Genomic DNA, 18,965 nt, shown 5'->3' on the forward strand with positions numbered 1-18,965 from the left:
TCTCAATGGCGCAATCTCAGATCGAATTCGATATGACACAATCATGCGTTTTCCAAGGCCTTGGAGTAAACGAGAATAGGTGCTCCTTTATACCTCAGAACGGAGAGCTGAACCACATTCCGCCGTCAGAACGCAAGTACCAATAAATGGCTCGCTACCTACCATGCACCGATCGATACACATAAGTCTCCCGAAATGCTGTGCTTTCTGGCTCGCCTTACCTAGGATACACCCTAGGCTCAAGCGAATCGTCTGCTGCGTCTGTTCGACCAGTGTATATATGCCAAGGGTAGCACGGGTGCACTCACTTTTTGGGCTGTATCGTACGTATGTGTTATGTGCAAAGGACATTCGATTTTGTCCGTGCCGTAAAGGCGGAGTCATGTACGTGGTGAGCCCGATTCGCAGTGCACAATCGCTTGGCCCGTTGATTTATTTCTTTTCCTCTTTCCTTTCTTTTTCGCTTTACATGGCAATCGGGCGCTGGTAGCCATCTATACACCCGTTCCTGACAATGACCGACAAGCAACCCTCACCAGAATTCCTGGCAGCGGATATTAGCCCTGTTGTCCTACTGACAGCCTTTTCAATGATCGTCTCTTGTACGATTTTTGTCATCTTGCGATACTATTCTCGTTACTTATCAGGCACTGCCTTCAGTACCGAAGATGTCATTATACCGTTTGCTTGGCTGGCGGAGGTGATTCTATGTCTCTCCGGTATATGTAAGTAATCCCTTATGAATCCACATTGTTTGTACTGACATGACAAATAGACATGGTTGAGGAAAGCGGGCTGGGACGTCATGAAGACTACCTTGACTCTACTGAACCAGGCAAGATACAGAAACACTACAAGGCCCTTTTGCTCCAGGAATTTTTGCATCCATCGGCCGTGGCCTTGCCAAAGCTCGCTGTTGTTATCATTTATCTACGTATATTGACCAACAAGTACGAGCGTTTTGCTGCAAAGGTACTCACCTTCCTCATCATTGCGACATGGATCTCCTACACGGTTGCACCTGTGTTTCAATGCACCCCGTTTGCTTTTAACTGGAAAAGCGACATTCCAGGCGGGAAATGTTTCAATTTCCAGCTCTTCGCGCAAAGCTCGAGTGTGCCGAACATTGCCACCGACGTTGGTGTGTTACTACTGCCTTTGAGAATGGTCTGGCGCCTGAAGATCAGTATTCACAGACGGATAGGGCTGTTGTTGATCTTCCTCACGGGGAGCGTGTAAGTTCTGGTCCATCCGATTTAATTAATTTAGGCCTGACAGCTAATGTGTTACAGCGGCCTCATCTCATCTATTCTCCGTGCTTACGTTTTCGTTGATGTATTTTCCGACGTCACCGCCATTACGGACGTGACGTGGACCCATGTGTCGCTCGTAGATACGACGCTGATAGAGCCTGGTATCTATCTTCTAAGTGCCTGTGCGATTTCCTTCAAGCCTCTACTCCGCATGTTCGTCAGGGCTTTGCATTTCCAGAACACGACGCAGACGACGCCCATGAAGGATACAGTGGGTGGGAGGAGAAGCCACACAAACCCATCGCTTGCCCATACCAAAGTCGCAGCTTATGAGTCTGTGTATGATATGGGGCCTGCCAGGAAGGTATCGGAAGCAGGCATTTCCCGTGGATTGAGCGATATCAGCGAGGATGCGGGTCAGGAGTCTAAAGGCAACGAGAAAAGCGAAATGACAACAAAAACTCTTGATAAGGGATGAAGAGAGAATGAACAAAATAAAATAAACGATTGGATCTTTATGGGTTTATGAGCAATGACTTGAGGCAAATGGTTTGATACGCAGGCCTATCGGATGTAACTATGACGACAGAATCCAAGAATTGGCAAACCCATACAAGACATATCAGCCGATATTTTTCGATAAAAGGCATATGTGAATTGGCGAATGACATGAAATGCTTCGCTATAGGTGAGATTGTTCGATATAGTTGGGTGGTGCGGAACATGGCCGCTATTGCTCCAACCCCACTCGTATAACTATACCAGGGACTCGTATCAAAGTATCTCCGCATCAGCAAAGAGCATACTTTTACAGAGACACAAACTATACGGGACTTCTTTTCGGACTCCGCGCATACCGGCCCCAGCGGACAGATCCGAGTTGAGCAGATCGATCGCACGCGCTCTTAGCGTGGCGCGCCCAAGACGCGAATTAACAACGTCGTCATGGATTCTCCCTGACGTCTTCACCTCCACAAACAGTGACACATGTTATTGAAAGCACCCCATATCGACGTCATGTTGCTTATGAGGTGCCTCTCAACGAGCCACATGCATATGTGCTTGCATCGGCCTGTATCATCCGCCGTTACTTGATCCTCTGATCTCACCGTTACGTTCACGTATATAAAAGAACTCTTATACCAACATGTCTAGTGGTCCCAGATTACTACGCTCAGCAAGAAGTTTTTTACCACGACTTCAATACGCAACTCGCACTACAACATCCTTCCAAGCTACTCCTAGATACATCTCAACTACACCCATATTTAGAATGCCAGACCAACTCAAGGCAAGCGAGGTCAACTCAAAGACCGACCCCTCTGTCGCGAAGCAGTACGACGATGAGACGCCCAAGGACCAGCAGATTGAGGAGTTTTACAAGATGGTAGACAGCAAGAAGATCTGCATGCTCAACACCTACCGTAACGGTGTCGGTACGTCATTCCTTTCCTAGAATGTTGTACGCAATCCTAACGAACATGTCACCACAGGCCCCGTCGGACGCTCCATGGCCCTCGCCCGCCGCGACGGCCCCGACTTCCTCTTCCTCAGCAACGCACACTCATCCAAATTCTCCGATCTCTCTCAAAACAAAGAAGTTCAAATCACCTTCCAAGACATCCGAAGTCAAGACTGGGCCTCCATCACCGGAACCGCCACAACAACCGACAACAGCGACCCCCGCATCAAGGAAGTTTGGAGCCGGGGCGCCGCAGCCTGGTTTGGTGACCTTGGCGACGGCAAGCACACTGGCGGCCCTGAGGACCCGCGTATGACGCTGATTGAGATTAAGAGCAAGTATGTCAGTTACTATGCGACGGATGTGAGTGTACTGGGTTACGCAAAGGAGGTTATTGGAGCGAATATCACGGGTGGTGTTGCGAATACAGGCAAGTTGAGGGAGTTGAAGGAGGCGGATTTGGAGAAGGCGAGGAAGATGTAAGTCTGGATGTAGTCACTATTCTGAAATAAATGTTCATGTATTGAGATGTAGTAGATCTCCTTCGAAGCTCTGAGCTCGCATTATTCGCAGTGAAATTACGGGTCGGACTGTATGTCGCAAGCACGCGCGTATAATGTTACGCATAGCGAGATTTTGCCTGTATTGTTGTAGACAATCAAAACTCGAGAGTATTGTAGTATCATATATCTCGATGCACACCAGAATGCGCTCAAAGTCGTAAATATAAATAAATATTCCTTATACACGTGCTGTTACATAGACCCCCACAACAAAGTCCAATGCGTACTACCAAAACTTGAGATTCTTCTGATACCAATAACTCCATGTCTTCCTCCTCTCTTCCTCTGCCTTTCGCTCTTGTTCCAAACGATCTTGTTCCTCCCTTGCCCTCCGCCTGGCAGCCTTTTTCGCCTCTATAGTCACGCGCTTCGCCTCCATGAGCTCTTGTGCTTGCTTTATACCGGCCTTTTCCTTGGAACGGTAGTATTGGCATACTTGGTAGGAGACGACAGAGACACCGCACCATGTTGCTACGGCCCAGTTGGAGGCTGTGATTACGGGTCCTGTGGATGTGATTAGTATGGCAATGTGATGATGGAGTTGCCAAAAAGTTCGTTCGCCCTCGCAATGGCGCGATGGTATGGATATGGCGATTGCGGTCACGTACTTCCTATTATAGCTGCTAGACTTCCTCCTGCAAAACCGGCTGCTAGTCCTTGCAATTGGCTGTCGCGTACGCATGGTCGCTTATGAAAGTTCAGATAGTACTCTGGTCCGAGACTGCGTACGGCGTCGAAATATGATGGGCCTCCGTCTGTTGTCTTTTCTCCACCTGCTGTATGTGCTGTACCACCGGGCATTATATTTGCGGGAGCGCGCGGCTTTGGAGGGAGCGCATTTGCGTCGACGGATTCTCGAGTGTCGTCGGCCATGGTGATGTGAGGGCGGAGTGAATTACTGGGGATCGATGGGCGGTAGGTGATGAGTATGCCAGCAGCTGAATAGATTCGCGATAGAGTTACAGCATGGGTGTACTCTCTTGTGGCTGGGATTGGGTTTGGTGTGCGATGAGTGGTAGTGAACAGTCAATTCACTTTCTGATGGTGCGGAATAGGGCCGAAAATATGCAGCATGTATGATCCCACCATTCAGCACCGCCACAAAGTGTGGCTGAAAATCAATTTGCCCAAACAGGAAAGGCGTGCAACACGCTACAGCGCGTCGCGTCGGGGCTAACATTTGCAGATCCGCCCTGAAGACTTATGGACAATAACTGCAAGTGCCTCCATACTTCAGCTGTCAATGCCAATTGTCGATACCCCAGTCTCTTCCACTCGTTGCGCTGCTCACATGATACCCTGATTTTACATACCTCGCACTTAATACCCTCTTACTTTTATATACGGCATAATGGCGCCACGACGCGCGGGACAGCCCTTTCGCCGAGTGGGCAAGAATGGCAACACATCGTATGGTCCGCGGAAACCACAAACAGTCGATGCCTCGTCGCTACGAAGCACAGAAGCCACATCGAATAATGAGAAAGTTGAATCCACACGCCTCGCCAACCGCATCGATGAGTCCATGGGCTTTGCACGCTTCGACTCGGGCAAGAAGAGAGTGGGGTGGCTCGTCAACATGCACTCGACCACTGTTGAGGATGGAGATGTTCCAGGTGGCAAGGCTGGTGTCGACTTCTACTTTATCGGCGAGGACGGCGACACATTCAAAGCGACGCTCGAGTACGATCCATATTTCCTGTTGGCGGTGAAGAAGGGCAGAGAGCATGAGGTGGAGGAGTACTGTAAGCGGGCATATGAGGGGCTCATCAAGAACATAAAGACCATAGAGAAGGAGGACCTGAGCATGCCAAATCATCTTACTGGGTACCGGAGGAAATTCCTCCAACTCTCCTTCGCCAACGTCAACGACCTGCTGGCTGTCAGGAAGGCGGTCAACCCCGTGGTCGAGAAGAACAAGAAGAATGTCAATGCCATGGACACCTACGCAGAGGTTGCAAAGTAAGTCTCACCCCTTCCTCTTGCATCAAGCATGCTAACACTATGTAGCGGCAATGGCGCTTTTGACTTCTTCGATAACGACGAATACGAATACGAGAAACGATTTACGACTACTGTTGATGCCAGCGATTTCATTTTGGATATTCGGGAATACGATGTTCCCTACCACGTACGAGTAGCCATTGACAAGGACGTGCGAATTGGAAACTGGTATACTGTCGAGGCCAAGCATGGCGTAATATCAATCAAATGTATAGAGGACCGCCTCACGCCTGCCGATCCCGTCGTCATGGCGTACGATATCGAAACGACAAAGTTACCACTCAAGTTCCCCGACGCTGCCATCGATCAGATCATGATGATATCATATATGATTGACGGCCAGGGTTTTCTAATCACCAACCGCGAAATCGTATCAGAAGACATCCAGGATTTCGAATACACGCCGAAGCCGGAATACCAAGGTCCTTTTATGATCTTCAACGAGCCGGACGAGAAGGCCCTGCTGGAACGATTCTTTGAGCACATCAAGATAGCTAAGCCAACAGTCATAGTCACGTACAACGGAGACTTCTTCGATTGGCCATTCGTCGAAGCAAGGTCTAGTGTACAGGGCATCGACATGTACCAAGAGATTGGCTTCAGGAAGAACAGCGAGGACGTATATCAGTCGGACTACTGTGCGCATATGGATGCTTTCTGCTGGGTCAGCCGAGACAGTTATCTTCCACAAGGAAGTCGTGGTCTGAAAGCTGTCTGCTTGGCTAAGCTCGGCTACGACCCAGACGAACTCGACCCCGAGTTGATGACACCGTATGCTGCTGAGCGGCCCCAGACCCTTGCAGAGTACTCCGTTTCCGACGCTGTTGCGACTTACTATCTGTACATGAAATATGTGCACCCCTTCATCTTCGCTCTGTGTAAGATTCTCCCATTAGGTCCGGATGATGCGCTACGGAAGGGTACAGGTACCCTATGTGAGATGCTGTTGATGGTGCAGGCATATCAAAAGGGCATCGTATTGCCTAACAAACATCAAGCACCGAAGGAAGCCTTTTGGGAAGGTCACCTACTGGAATCGGAGACCTATGTCGGAGGTCACGTCGAGGCGCTGGAAGCTGGCGTGTTCAGAAGCGACATTGCCTATAACTTCGCTGTCGATCCTACGGCCATCGATGAATTACTGAACGATCTCGACGCGGCACTCAAGTTCAGCATCGAAGTGGAAGAGAAGAAGAAGATGGAGGATGTTACCAACTATGACGAGATCAAAGCTGAAATCGTCGAAAAGTTGTTGCAGCTCAGGGAAACGCCTAACCGCAGTGAACGACCGCTGATTTACCATTTGGATGTCGCATCTATGTACCCGAACATTATGACAACATATCGGTTACAACCAGATTCTATGATCAATGAAGGCAACTGCGCAGCCTGCGACTTTAACCGCCCGGGCAAGACCTGCGATCGCCGGATGCCGTGGGCCTGGAGAGGTGAATACCTACCTGCCAAGCGTGACGAATACAACATGGTTCGCAACGCCTTGGAAAACGAGCAGTTTCCGGGCAGGTTCCCCAATTCGCCAAAGCGCACCTTTCAAGACCTCTCGGCGGATGAACAGGCCACCTTGATCAGGAAACGTCTAACGGACTACTCCAAGAAGATTTACCACAAGGTGCACGACGCTACTACAATCGAACGCGAAGCCATCATCTGCCAGCGTGAGAACCCATTCTACGTTGACACCGTCAGTGGCTTCCGTGACCGCCGATACGACTTCAAGGGCAAGCAGAAGGTGTGGAAGGGAAAGACCGAGGCTTTGAAAGCAGCTGGCGCTCCTGCGAGCGAGATTGAGGACGCAAAGAAGATGATCATTCTGTTCGACTCTATGCAGTTGGCTCACAAAGTCATTCTGAACTCCTTCTACGGATACGTCATGCGAAAGGGATCTCGTTGGTACTCACTCGAAATGGCTGGTGTTACTTGCTTGACTGGTGCTCGTATCATTCAGTTGGCTCGCTCTCTGGTAGAGCGCATTGGACGACCCCTAGAGCTGGATACTGACGGTATTTGGGCCATTTTACCTGCGACGTTCCCGGAAAACTTCTCTTTCAAACTCAGCAACGGCAAGAAACTGACCATCTCGTATCCCTGTACGATGTTGAACCACTTGGTTCACGCACAATATACCAATCACGACTACGAGACACTAGTAGACCCCGAGACGTTTCGTTACGAGAAACACAGCGACAACTCCATCTTCTTCGAAGTCGACGGCCCGTACAAGGCTATGATTCTCCCTACATCGAAAGAGGAAGACAAGAACTTGAAGAAGCGCTATGCAGTTTTCAATCACGATGGCAGCTTGGCAGAGCTGAAGGGTTTCGAGGTCAAGCGTCGTGGTGAGTTGAAGCTCATCAAGAACTTCCAAGCCCAGATTTTCAAGTTCTTCTTGGAGGGTACAACGCTAGAAGAGACGTACGGTGCAGTTGCCAAGGTAGCGAACCGATGGCTTGATATTCTGGACACTCGCGGCGCCACCTTGGCCGATGAAGAGCTGATTGATCTCATTGTTGAGAACAAGAACATGACGAAGACGCTGGAGGAATACGGAACGCAAAAGTCGACTGCCATTACGACTGCTAAGCGTCTTGCTGAATTTTTGGGCGAGCAGATGGTAAAAGACAAGGGCTTGAACTGCAAGTACATCATCTCAAAGACGCCGCGAAACGCACCGGTCACTGAGCGTGCCGTTCCACTGGCAATTTTCTCAGCCGAAGAGTCAGTAAAACGATACTTCTTGAGGAAATGGTTACGCGAAGACCCTGGAGAGATGGACATTCGGACAATATTGGACTGGGACTACTACCGCGAGCGCCTGGCATCCGTCATTCAGAAGCTCATCACCATTCCGGCAGCCTACCAGAAAGTTCGAAACCCTGTTCCTAGGGTACCGCACCCAGACTGGCTCAACCGCAGGATCCGGCAGAAGGAAGACAAGCTCCAACAGACCAAGATGACGGACATGTTCAGTAAGAAAGTGCTGACCAATGGTGACGCCAACGTCGCGAACAATAAGGGGTCTGGAGACTTGGAAGACTTTGGCTCTTCCAAGTTGACGCAGAATCAGTCGCAGATGAAGAAAGGTATCGTCACCAAGATGGTTGCGAAACGTAAGGAGCCCGAGCCGGCCGTACCCATTGTCGACCCATATGCAGCGCTACCTAAGGTCATGCCGAGCATTGACAAAGACTACTCCGGTTGGTTGATGTACCAGAAACAAAAGTGGAAGATTCAGAAAGAGGCACGGAAGCGAAGACGGCAGTTGTTCGGAGAGAAGGCCGTTGATTCGTCGGATGCGATTGGCACCTTCTTCAGGAACCAGGCTCAATCTCTGTACATCAGCACATGGCAGCTTGTACAACTACGACCGACGGAGACACCAGGAGAAGTCCGCGCTTTCGTGTTGATCGACAAGAAAATCCACGCCCTCAAGATTATCGTACCACGACAACTATACCTCAACTTAAGAAGCGAGGATCTTCCTGATGTTTCTATTAGCGGGTGCTCGGTCGAAAAGGTCGTCAATCATACCTTGCCAAACGGACATCCTTCTATCCATCTTTTCAAGCTCCAGATGTCCGAGGAAACTTACGTCAACGAAGCAAAAACCATTTCGGCTCTCTTCAATCACTCTAGCGTCGAAGGTGTCTACGAGAAGCAGGTACCACTCAACATCCGGGCCATCCTTGAGCTCGGTAGCACATGTACATTCGATGAAACACAAAAGGGTGTTCTCGGGAAGGGTCTCGAGCAAGGTTTCGACCTATCTTCGCTGCACAAAGTACGAACCAAGGAGCCATACCTGGCTGAGGCGCCCTTCAACTACCTGTACCTCTACCATGTCAGTAGTGGAGACCGCAATATATATGCCATCTTCTCGACCTCTAAGAGTGATGCGCATATCATCATCCAGAATAAGTCAAAGGACTCTCAGGGTATGCCCAATGTGGATCGGATCTACCGCGATGCTCTGCAGCGACGGTTGGAAGACAACAACGGCGAGCCATGGCAAGCCATGATTGAGTACCAAGACGATATCCACTTCAAGACTACAATGGTCACTACCAAGCGCAAGGCTCTACTGGAAATTGGGGACGTCATCAAGAGGATGAAGGCAGACGAATCTGGGCCGGTCATTGTCGTTATGCAATCACCAAACCACGCTCTTCTTTCACACGACGTACCTATCCTCAAGGATATGCCCATCCTACCACTCCATCCCGATGAGTCTGACAAGCAACTACCGCCACTCGGTTGGCAAGCGTTCATTGCCAGACGGTTGGTAGGCCATTACCTTGATCTCGGATCCTGGGTTGCACATCTACTGGAGCTTGCCCGTTACGGAGATGTCCCGCTCTGCAATCTCGAGAGCAACGACCCCCGCTTCCTCATTGATGTGGCGTATGCAAGACGCTTGCAGAAGGACCGAGTGATTCTATGGTGGTCTGGTCAGGCGAAGCCGGATCACGCTGGTTATGAGAAGGACGATGTCCTTGCACCTCTGGAAACGGTGGAGATGCCGTCCATCAACAACCCGGGTACCTACTCGTCTGTATGCATCGACATCAATGTGCGCAATCTCGCCATCAACACTATCCTGTCATCGTCTCTAGTCAATGAGCTTAAGGGCGCAGACTCCGTTTCTTTCAATCCTGCTCCGTCTTATGACTCTACAAACGATGGCTCCAATGTCTTTCACTCTGACAACGCCTTTGCAAGCGCGGGTATCACTGTTCTTAGAGAGATGGTAAAGGACTGGTGGGTTGAGGCTGTCCAAGCCAATCACGGTTTTAGTATGGCAGATGTGATGGTACAACACCTCGTCCGCTGGGTCAGCAGTCCAGGATCGTTCCTCTACGATCGTTCTCTGCACTATTACGTGCAAATGATGTCTAAGAAGACGCTACAACAACTGATGACGGACTTTAAGCGCGTAGGCTCACACATCGTCTTCGCTAGTCCGAACCGCCTTCTGCTACAGACCACCAAAGCCGAAGTTGGCAACGCATACTCGTACAGTCAATACATTATCAAGACAATCAAGTTGAAGCCGCTGTTCCAGTTCATGGAGCTCGAAATCAAAGAGTACTGGGACTACCTAGTCTGGTACGATGAGTTCAACTACGGAGGCAAGGGCTGCAGCGAGGTGACGGAAGACGAGAACCAACCTGTCGAGAATATTATGTGCTGGCAGCTAGCACAGTTCTTGCCACCAAAGTTCCAGCCCACGTTCAACGACTGGGTCGTCGAGTTCATCGAGCTCATGCACGCGCGGAAACGCCCTCAGATCACAGAAGACGGCTCAACGCCGCGGGTCACTCAAATTCCACTGCGTCCGCTGACCGTGGATCCGAACGAGCAAACACAGTTGCTTCCCAAGACGTTTACCAAGCCACTGTCAAAACAGATGAATGTGTTTGCCAAGAAGCAACACGCAGAGATTCTGGACCCTCTCTTCGCATCCGATTACGTCTTCCCCGAACTCCCAGGCTCGCATCTCAAATTCAACAATGCAGTCCTGCAGCTCGTCAAAAGTATCATGCAAGTCCTCTCCCTCGACCGCGCCATATCTCTCGAAGCACGCGCGCTGCGAAAAGAGCTCCTCAACCTCTTCGACATCAAAGAGTTCAGCGCAGAAGCAACCTTTGTAAACCCCAGCGCCGCCCTCGTAGTCCGAGGCGTCATCTGCGACGAATGCACCTCGTCTCGCGACCTAGACCTCTGCCGCGACTCCTCGCTGCTCCCCGTAGTCGTCTCCAACAATAGCGACGCCGCTCCCGTGCTGCCAAAGTGGAAATGCGACAACTGCGAATCCAGCTACGACAAACGCCGCATCGAAGAGCAACTCGTGGGCGAGGTCCAGAAAATGGTTCTCGAATGGTGCACACAGGATCTCAAATGCGCAAAATGTAAGAGACTACGGTCAAACGAGTTCATGGAACATTGTGCTTGTGCGGGCGAGTGGGTGGCAACGAAGAACAGGCAAGATATGAAGAAGAGGGCTATGGTATATGGGAACGTGGCGAAGTTTTATGCTCTGGGTATGTTGGAGGCTGTGGTGGAGGAGTGTTTAGAGGCCTTCTAGAATAGCCCATGGGTGTTTTGTCGGATTTGGGGGTATCCCTTGAAAGGAAAAGGGCGGAATTACGGCGCACTTAGATGGCGGGATATCTGTTTTTGTTCAATCAAATCTTTAGTATCCTGTATATGCCATTCATGCATGCTTGCTTTAGCGTTTACAGCGACTAAGTGGGGGTTGGAGAAGAGAGGAGGGGCAATCATGCCACCCCTTGTTCCACTTCGCGTCTTGTTTATCCCGACGTCGCTTGATCAATCTACACTTCTTATCAGCCAGCCAGCAAGCAAAGAAAGGTCTTGGAACCTGCTAACCCCAGTCAATCAAATCAGCCCATGATAAGTCTGCCACTCGATGTATTTTACCGAGGATGAGCACATGTATGTATGACGGCGGTTTGAGGCGGGGTCGTGTCGGTCGGCTCGCGTCAATGTCGTCTGGGGATACGTGCGAGCACGCAATTCGGCCCAACTATTCGCAACGACCACCAAGACATGACGGCCACCCTGGACTTAAACGGGTTGCTGATAGCAGCAATGGGCGAGCGATCGAGATGAGGGGAATAAGACGAGTTGTGATTAATTGCGTAGTAGGCAAGGATCGGAGGGTACTGTGATTACGTATATATAGCTTCTGTGCCCATTCTGGTATACCTTTTGTGAACCACTTGCTGCTGCTGCTGCTCCGACTCGAATTTGAAGCAAGATATCACACCACTTGCTTTTAAACTCCTCAATTACATACTTCCTAGAGAAGTCCTCCTCTTTCCTTCCTGCAGCAAGTTGTTCTTGTTCTAGTATCTTGACCCCATCATCCACAATGGCACCAGCGCTCACAGCCCCCGCGCCAGCACCACCACACACCCTCTCCGCACCCACAAAAGCGCCCAAATCAATCTTCCCAGACGGAATACGCACATCCGGCCAACATGAACCCATCTACTCGCTGCTGCGCCCCTACTCTGACTTCCCTGCCCAAATCACTGGTCCAACAGCATGGAGCAAAGCGGATTACAAGGACAACCCCGAGCGCTGGACCCACGTCTTCTCGTCGTCTGAAATCGCCGAGATAAGCGAGACAGCAGACCGCTTCATTGCATCTGGCATGCCGCTGACAGGTATAACAAAGGCGTTGTTCCCGCTCCCGCAATTCTCCCAATTCCTTGATCCTTTGCGCCGCGAACTCATCGACGGCAAGGGCTTTATCCTGTTCAAGGGCCTGCCGGTGCAGGAATGGGGAAACAAGAAATCTGCTGTTGCGTACATGGGTTTGGGAACGTACTTAGGCTACTTTGTTAGTCAGAACAGCCGGGGCCATGTGTTGGGGCATGTCAAGGATTTGGGCGAAGATGCGAATGCGATCGATAAAGTGCGGATTTACCGAACGAACGCGCGGCAGTTTTTCCATGCCGATGATGCGGACTTGGTGGGGTTGCTGTGTGTGGCCAAGGCGCTGGAGGGCGGAGAGTCGGATTTGGTAAGTGTTTGGCTTAATCCTGCGGTGCGATAGTATTTACTGACTGTTATTCTAGGTCAGTAGCCATGAAGTCTGGAATGACCTGCAAAAGTACAATCCCGATGTAGCGGAGCTCCTCACACAGCCCATCTGGTACTTTGATCGCAAAGGAGAGACGAGCAAGGGGCAAAAGGAATGGATCAAGACCGCCGTGTTTTATCTTGAGACCGGCGATAATCCGAGGGTGTACAGCAAGTGAGTCTTCTGCTTCATCCAGTCCAACTCTTACAGACATGTAACTAACCATGCCCAGATGGGACCCCTACTATGTCCGCTCATTGACTCGGTTCTCTGACGCCGGCGCCATTCCACCCCTCTCGGATGCACAACAACGCGCCATCACCATTCTCGAAGAGACGTGCCAGAAGTTGGCTCTGCATATGATTCTAGAAGTAGGCGATATTCAGTTCCTCTCAAACAACCACGTCTTGCACGCAAGGACGGCGTACAAAGATTTTGCGCCGCCAGCACCCAGGAGACATTTGATGAGGTTATGGTTGAGCACACCAGAGGATGAGGGTGGTTGGAAATTGCCGTTCCACGATAGTAGAGAGAAGAAGCGAGGCGGGATTCAGGTCGACGATACAGCGCCGGTTGCCCCTGAGGATGCGGAATAATGCGCTCGTTCCGAAGTCGTCCTGCGGTTCTGTATATGTGAGTAGACATATTAGTATATAATGAAATGTTTCAAGACGAAAAAAAGGTATTCCACAGATGCTGCATTTCAATGTGGTATCATTTCTCTTTCGCACTGCAACTCCTGCACGTCTTGATATGTTAAACAACGCGCATGTTGCTCCACTGCACATATGCAGCTATCCAACTGTGACTCCGTCGCGAATCACTTGTTGGTACCTGGTGTCCGTAATGTCCACCTCTTCAGATTTTTGTATGCCTCGTGTGCACTCCGGTCGTGTGGTAGTCTTCAGGTGCGTGTATGCGCGAAAACTCCTTGGTTTGTTTTCTCCCCGACCTCTCTTCACATCTAGAAACCGCGTCCACGTCCCCTGCCACCACCTCCTCGTCCGCGACCACCACCGCCACCGCGGCCTCGGCCACCTCCTCGACCTCCACCTCGACCGCCGCGGTCAGCACCACCGACTTCCTTCCTCGCCTTGTTCTTCGGCTTTGGTGCGTCATCAATGAGTAGTGTATCGAGCGGTAATGAGTCGGGTAAGATTATGTAGCGGATAGTTGAGCCACGCACAGTCATCGTGTCGAGCGCTACGGTGTCTCGAGACTTGGGGGTGTACTTGACTGCTCGAAGTGCGACGTTCATGAGCGGCGAAACAGAGGTAATGGTACCGTTGACGATAGTGCCTATGTCCGTATAAGTTGTTGCACAAGACTTACATTATCAAAACAGGGAATAGAAAGTCTGGGTTCAGCTTGCGCGCCCTACATGACAGGACTGGACCTGCTCAACCCCCAGTTCCATCGCGACAAATTGAAACTTCCCATAAAAGCACGCAGAAACTATGAGAATGGACTTACCATTCTTCAGCTCGACCGTGACCGTCTCATTCTGGCATTTCATAAGAAACCTGCGCGTCGTTAGCTGTTGTTCTGTGCGAATGGTAGGTCTGCTTTACCTGACGAGCTTCATGATTGCTTGTTTGACGACGTGCAACTTGCGACGTGCGACTGACGATATGGCGTGTTTGAGTACTATATCGTGTGTACAGTGTACCTCGTCGTGGTGTTGCTGCAATGTGAGACAGACTCGCGGGGGAGCTTGGACATGGAAATTGCGATGGAGCTCAAGGCACCACGGGCCGCGGATTTTTCCGGGCATGGGTCACGTGCACGGTACCTTTACCTAAGGCTCCTAGGGGTCAGAACAGACACTATAGGTATCTACAATAATACTGTTAGGTTTTGAGTCCTTTCTTATCTCCATATCGTTTCGCTAAATAGATAGCCGATTCGCCCATTTATAACATGCATACACCTAGGTAACATGAAATACTTGACAGCGACAGCGTGGATAAATCTCTCGATTATGTTTCTAAGAGGCATATCTGGCGCCTAAAAAGATTTCTGTATACTAGGCTGTCAAGTATTGTGTGTCACCCAGGTGCATACATTGCTTCCAAATGTTCTTTCACTCTAGTATGACTACTCCTAGCACGAGGTAGAGGAGTTTCTCATATCAATCAAAAAAAACCTTGGGGCCATCGTTTGTCTTATGTGCCGCTACCAAACTTGACTTCCATGTCCACGAGGGCTGTCTTCCCACCCATCTTCCTAAGCATTTCCATCGCCTGAATGCCCATTTCCTGCTCCAATTGCTGTGTCGTCGGTCTCTCACTTGAAAAGAAACTGAGACACTGCATCATCCAGTCATTTAGCTCGTCGCTGTATTCATGGTATTCCGGACCTATGCCTTGGGCGCGCTGCTCCTCCATGGACAGCCAAAGACCTCGCTGAGCAAGATCATCCTTGTTGAGATTGATTGGGATGATGCGTCGAGGGGCATGAGCGTCGTAGTAGGAGTCTACGTTGTTGTATTGTCCAGCCAAGAACGGATGCTGATTGTTGTTGGCGCGATACTGTGCAGCAGCATAGGCCCTGCTGTGCTCGGTTGTCACTGGTGACTTTCCAGTCGCAAGGAAGTGTATACAGGCACCCAGTGCCCATACATCTGCGGCTGTGTTGTTGATGCCTTGCGTAGTATTCTCAGGTGGTTGCCACTTAAAGGTTCCATAGCGCGACCGTCGATTAGTCTGTCCATCCTCATAGACCGTAGCGCAGTCAAAGTCGTGCAGCTTGAATGAAGGATAAGTTGTCCCGTTGTTTACGACTAGAATGTTCATGGGCTTAATATCACAATGGATGATGCAGCCACGTTCATCTTGATCCGGACCAATCCGACCCTGGATAAAGGCTAGGGCTTGACTAATTTGCAAGAAAAATCGCCAGATGAAGCTCTCTGGTACTGGTTTCCGGTTCTTATTGTCAAATAGATGGAGTTTCCAGTACTTGAGATCACCCATCGGATAGTGTTGGAAGATAACAGTGCCATGTTCAGGATCGGGATCTGCGTGACTGTAGTAGATTGGTTTCACTACCCTATTGCACTCAGGCAGAAGGGCGAGGATAGTGACCTCTAGTGGTTGCGCACGCCCACCAACGTAGAGAACTTTCTTGACGACCAGCAGCTTTGCATTCGTACGGCTAGCCATCAGCAATACCTTTTGTGTCATGGTTTGCTTGAGAGTCCAGGCGTTTGGTTTCCAAAGGAAGGTTCCCGCTGTTTGAGTACGTTTCTCACGTTTACCAGTGCCGATTGTGGCAGTTGCGTTCAGGTTGGTCATTATTGCGCAAAGGTTGAGGGTGTAGAGATGGTTGGGATTTGTAGAAGGAGTTGAGAGCAAGAGCGATGTGGTGTAAGTGATATATGCGTACAGCACACACTAGTTTTCCGATCTGGGGCGCCAAGCACTCTAAGTACACGGTGAAAGAATATTCCTGTATTTGTCTCATACCTGCTGATCACTGCACACGGTGAGACCCTTTGCCCTTAGGCCCACAAAACCAACCAAGATCTCGACGTTTCGATCCTATAACTCTGTCACTTCTATCCATCAGCACCATTTATACAGCCAAATAATATGCCTCTATCCTATCGCTACCATATAGCCTACAACCTGTACCTTATTCCGCTTCTCTCCATATCCTTACAATTACCAACTTCTCCCAGCCAGCTTTCTTGCCACTGGACCCTACTGTCTCAGCCATCCAACCTGGACCCCATTCTCTTATCTGCTGCTTGACCAACTCGGGCTTGTTCTGTGCACATAGTAGTACATATGCGACTCCTCGATCCTTGCTTAGTATATCCGATATCTGGTCCAGCATCCTGTTCGTCACTACCATGCCATCTTCACCTCCAGCGTACGACAACTCTAGGAGATACGAGTCTTGCTCGAAAGACGTCGTATCCTTTCCTTCCGGAATTACGTTGTACTTTTTGTGATTTGATGGGTCTGGCAACTCTGCGGGTACATACGGCGGGTTGAAAATAAAGACGTCGACAGAGTGTGGTCGAATCGCACTCGCTAAGTCGCCGTTTACGATATCCACAAAAACGGAACGGCTTTTTTCACGCTCTTCAATTGCACCCCATACCGTTTGAGCAGCAGCTTTACAGGCGAAGCTATTGATATCCACCCCAAGCGCCAGTACGTCGTGTCGGCCAAATATGGTGTCGGCATTTGCAGCAACAAAAGCCAACACGACGCCTGATCCTACGCCCACTTCGAGGACCAATGGTGGGATTGACGACGCATCTCCAAAGCGATCTTGTAGATATGCAGTTTCAGAAGCCGAAGAAAGCGTGTCAAGTAACAGATAGGAATCTTCGGCCGGTTCGTACACGCGGTCGAAACAGACGTGGGATGTCGATGGAGTAGGTAGCATGTTTGTGGATTTGCAGGGAGATCGGAAGTGTTGGTGTGACCAATTGGAGCGGAAGGAGCTCTGGAGCACCCTAGTCTAGCAAGCCCAGGCTGAGGTCATCACTTCGCAAATGCATCACAATTTCTCTACCACGTTCTCTTCATCCCAATTCATTGATGCAAAATGAGAGTCTTTTCGCGACTGCTAGCTACAGCGACAGATGCGGGTGCATCGAGACCGTTCAAACCGGCACCCGCTGCTTTGTTGCCGCCAATACCACTCTATCGACGTTTGCTCCGCTCACATCGGAAGAGGCTGGGTGTAGAGGAGCGTTTACTTGGCGACATGTATGTGAAGGCTGAGTTCAGAGCGCATAGAGACGTAGAAAACCCCGTGCAGATTGTCAGTCAGACTCATCTCTGCGTTGTACATGATGGTGTTCACAACATCTAACATTCACAGATTGGATTTCTGTCAGAATGGCAAACCTACTGTCAAATGCTTGAGGGTGACTCCTGGAAAGAGGCTAAGATGGACAAGGCGAAGATTGATAAAATGAGCGGTAGGGTTTACTGATCACGCCTTGGATTGGCGCTGACAATATCACAGATCAACAGATCGGGCAACTATACGAGCTCATGCAGCAGATCAAAACCCAAGCGAAGGAAGATGCTGATGCCGAGGAAGCGCGTGTGGTCGACTTGCTTGACAAGAAGCCACCGACAGAAAAGTGATGGCAGCATACGTGAATCACGACAGTCAGTCAACTTCATTCGAGCGCAAACATGGCCAGGCTTCACACTTGACGATGAATGTGAAGCCACGACAAACCTGGATACTTCACATGCTGCACAAAGATTTACTATATACATCAGCAATGCCACATTGTCTCCTTCTTCCGCCACCTCAGCACTCCTTGATCGCTCTGCAAGTCTCTGGGATCAAGTCCTTTCCGACATACGGCACCCTTCACTACTTAAATCAAACTTCTACTAGCTGCCTCAACCTTAACGTTTCTGACTCTTCACTAAGAGTGGCAGTATATCGTCAACAAAAAGACTATCATATTCAGCATAAAGGCTCTTCTCATCCAGGATGTGCGGCTGTACCCTCTATGACTCCCCCACATGCGGCCATTCCTGGATTTCTATGAGCCAGCCATGTGGATATCTCGCTGACCTCCTCAATTGCCCCTACCGACAAACTTACCAAACTCTGGTCGCACCACCTTACACATGTCCTATATGCAACTGTGGCTTCGCAGACCAGGAAACGATCGAGATGGTTCAGGGACCTTGGGGTTGTAATCAGTTGATTCGGAACCAGGTCGGAGGCCACCATGCTATACCCGGTCACTGGGGGCGATGGGAAGGACCTGCCCTCACTTCAAGCGCTCTGTCTGGTGCTATGGTTCCCATGAATCTTCTGAATCAGGGCTTTACTTATGACCACCGGCTTACAGGTCCGCACGGCCCTCCGGGAATGGTTGCCCAAGCTCCGATGATTATGAATGGGCCGGTGATGGCCAGTCCAGCAATGATAACGGACAGTCCGATGGTCTGGGACGATGAGTACGTGGATAGGTACGACAGGTACGACAGGTACGACAGGTACGACAGGTGCTATGATGGCAGGCACAGGAGGAGAAGACATAAGAGCCGTTACAGGCACAC

General features: G+C 50.2%; 10 protein-coding genes across 10 annotated transcripts; 6 read left to right on the plus strand and 4 right to left on the minus strand.

Moving 5' to 3' along the window:
- Positions 1–514: 514 nt before the first annotated feature.
- PtrM4_048400 (uncharacterized protein) lies at positions 515–1,731 on the plus strand (the record flags this gene model as incomplete). The annotated part of the gene is made up of 3 exons (XM_001936665.1): positions 515–725; positions 776–1,235; positions 1,293–1,731. 3 exons carry the CDS (start codon positions 515–517, stop codon positions 1,729–1,731), a joined length of 1,110 nt encoding a protein of 369 aa, XP_001936700.1.
- A 795-nt stretch (positions 1,732–2,526) lies between these two features.
- On the plus strand, positions 2,527–3,198 carry PtrM4_048410 (Mating-C multi-domain protein; the record flags this gene model as incomplete). The annotated part of the gene is made up of 2 exons (XM_001936666.1): positions 2,527–2,689; positions 2,747–3,198. The coding sequence occupies 2 exons, from the start codon at positions 2,527–2,529 to the stop codon at positions 3,196–3,198; spliced, it is 615 nt and encodes a 204-aa protein (XP_001936701.1).
- A 306-nt stretch (positions 3,199–3,504) lies between these two features.
- Positions 3,505–4,151, minus strand: PtrM4_048420 (DUF3767 domain containing protein; the record flags this gene model as incomplete). The annotated part of the gene is made up of 2 exons (XM_001936667.2): positions 3,505–3,782; positions 3,887–4,151. 2 exons carry the CDS (start codon positions 4,149–4,151, stop codon positions 3,505–3,507), a joined length of 543 nt encoding a protein of 180 aa, XP_001936702.1.
- A 478-nt stretch (positions 4,152–4,629) lies between these two features.
- PtrM4_048430 (uncharacterized protein) lies at positions 4,630–5,244 on the plus strand (the record flags this gene model as incomplete). Its single annotated transcript, XM_066104768.1, has 1 exon — positions 4,630–5,244. The coding sequence occupies one exon, from the start codon at positions 4,630–4,632 to the stop codon at positions 5,242–5,244; it is 615 nt and encodes a 204-aa protein (XP_065959332.1).
- Positions 5,245–5,529: 285 nt separating this feature from the next.
- On the plus strand, positions 5,530–11,385 carry PtrM4_048440 (PolB, DNA polymerase elongation subunit (family B); the record flags this gene model as incomplete). The annotated part of the gene is made up of 1 exon (XM_066104769.1): positions 5,530–11,385. The coding sequence occupies one exon, from the start codon at positions 5,530–5,532 to the stop codon at positions 11,383–11,385; it is 5,856 nt and encodes a 1,951-aa protein (XP_065959333.1).
- Positions 11,386–12,195: 810 nt separating this feature from the next.
- Positions 12,196–13,508, plus strand: PtrM4_048450 (taurine catabolism dioxygenase TauD; the record flags this gene model as incomplete). The annotated part of the gene is made up of 3 exons (XM_001936669.1): positions 12,196–12,852; positions 12,908–13,086; positions 13,145–13,508. 3 exons carry the CDS (start codon positions 12,196–12,198, stop codon positions 13,506–13,508), a joined length of 1,200 nt encoding a protein of 399 aa, XP_001936704.1.
- Positions 13,509–13,732: 224 nt separating this feature from the next.
- Positions 13,733–14,497, minus strand: PtrM4_048460 (uncharacterized protein; the record flags this gene model as incomplete). The annotated part of the gene is made up of 4 exons (XM_001936670.2): positions 13,733–13,735; positions 13,994–14,211; positions 14,386–14,435; positions 14,484–14,497. 4 exons carry the CDS (start codon positions 14,495–14,497, stop codon positions 13,733–13,735), a joined length of 285 nt encoding a protein of 94 aa, XP_001936705.2.
- Positions 14,498–15,077: 580 nt separating this feature from the next.
- PtrM4_048470 (SPS1, Serine-threonine protein kinase) lies at positions 15,078–16,208 on the minus strand (the record flags this gene model as incomplete). Its single annotated transcript, XM_001936671.1, has 1 exon — positions 15,078–16,208. One exon carries the CDS (start codon positions 16,206–16,208, stop codon positions 15,078–15,080), a length of 1,131 nt encoding a protein of 376 aa, XP_001936706.1.
- A 340-nt stretch (positions 16,209–16,548) lies between these two features.
- PtrM4_048480 (N(5)-glutamine methyltransferase MTQ2) lies at positions 16,549–17,313 on the minus strand (the record flags this gene model as incomplete). The annotated part of the gene is made up of 1 exon (XM_001936672.2): positions 16,549–17,313. One exon carries the CDS (start codon positions 17,311–17,313, stop codon positions 16,549–16,551), a length of 765 nt encoding a protein of 254 aa, XP_001936707.1.
- A 324-nt stretch (positions 17,314–17,637) lies between these two features.
- PtrM4_048490 (uncharacterized protein) lies at positions 17,638–18,026 on the plus strand (the record flags this gene model as incomplete). Its single annotated transcript, XM_001936673.2, has 3 exons — positions 17,638–17,694; positions 17,755–17,854; positions 17,902–18,026. The coding sequence occupies 3 exons, from the start codon at positions 17,638–17,640 to the stop codon at positions 18,024–18,026; spliced, it is 282 nt and encodes a 93-aa protein (XP_001936708.2).
- Positions 18,027–18,965: the final 939 nt, after the last annotated feature.

The sequence above is a fragment of the Pyrenophora tritici-repentis genome, chromosome 10 (genome assembly GCF_003171515.1).
Source record: "Pyrenophora tritici-repentis strain M4 chromosome 10, whole genome shotgun sequence".
NCBI lineage: Eukaryota > Fungi > Ascomycota > Dothideomycetes > Pleosporales > Pleosporaceae > Pyrenophora > Pyrenophora tritici-repentis.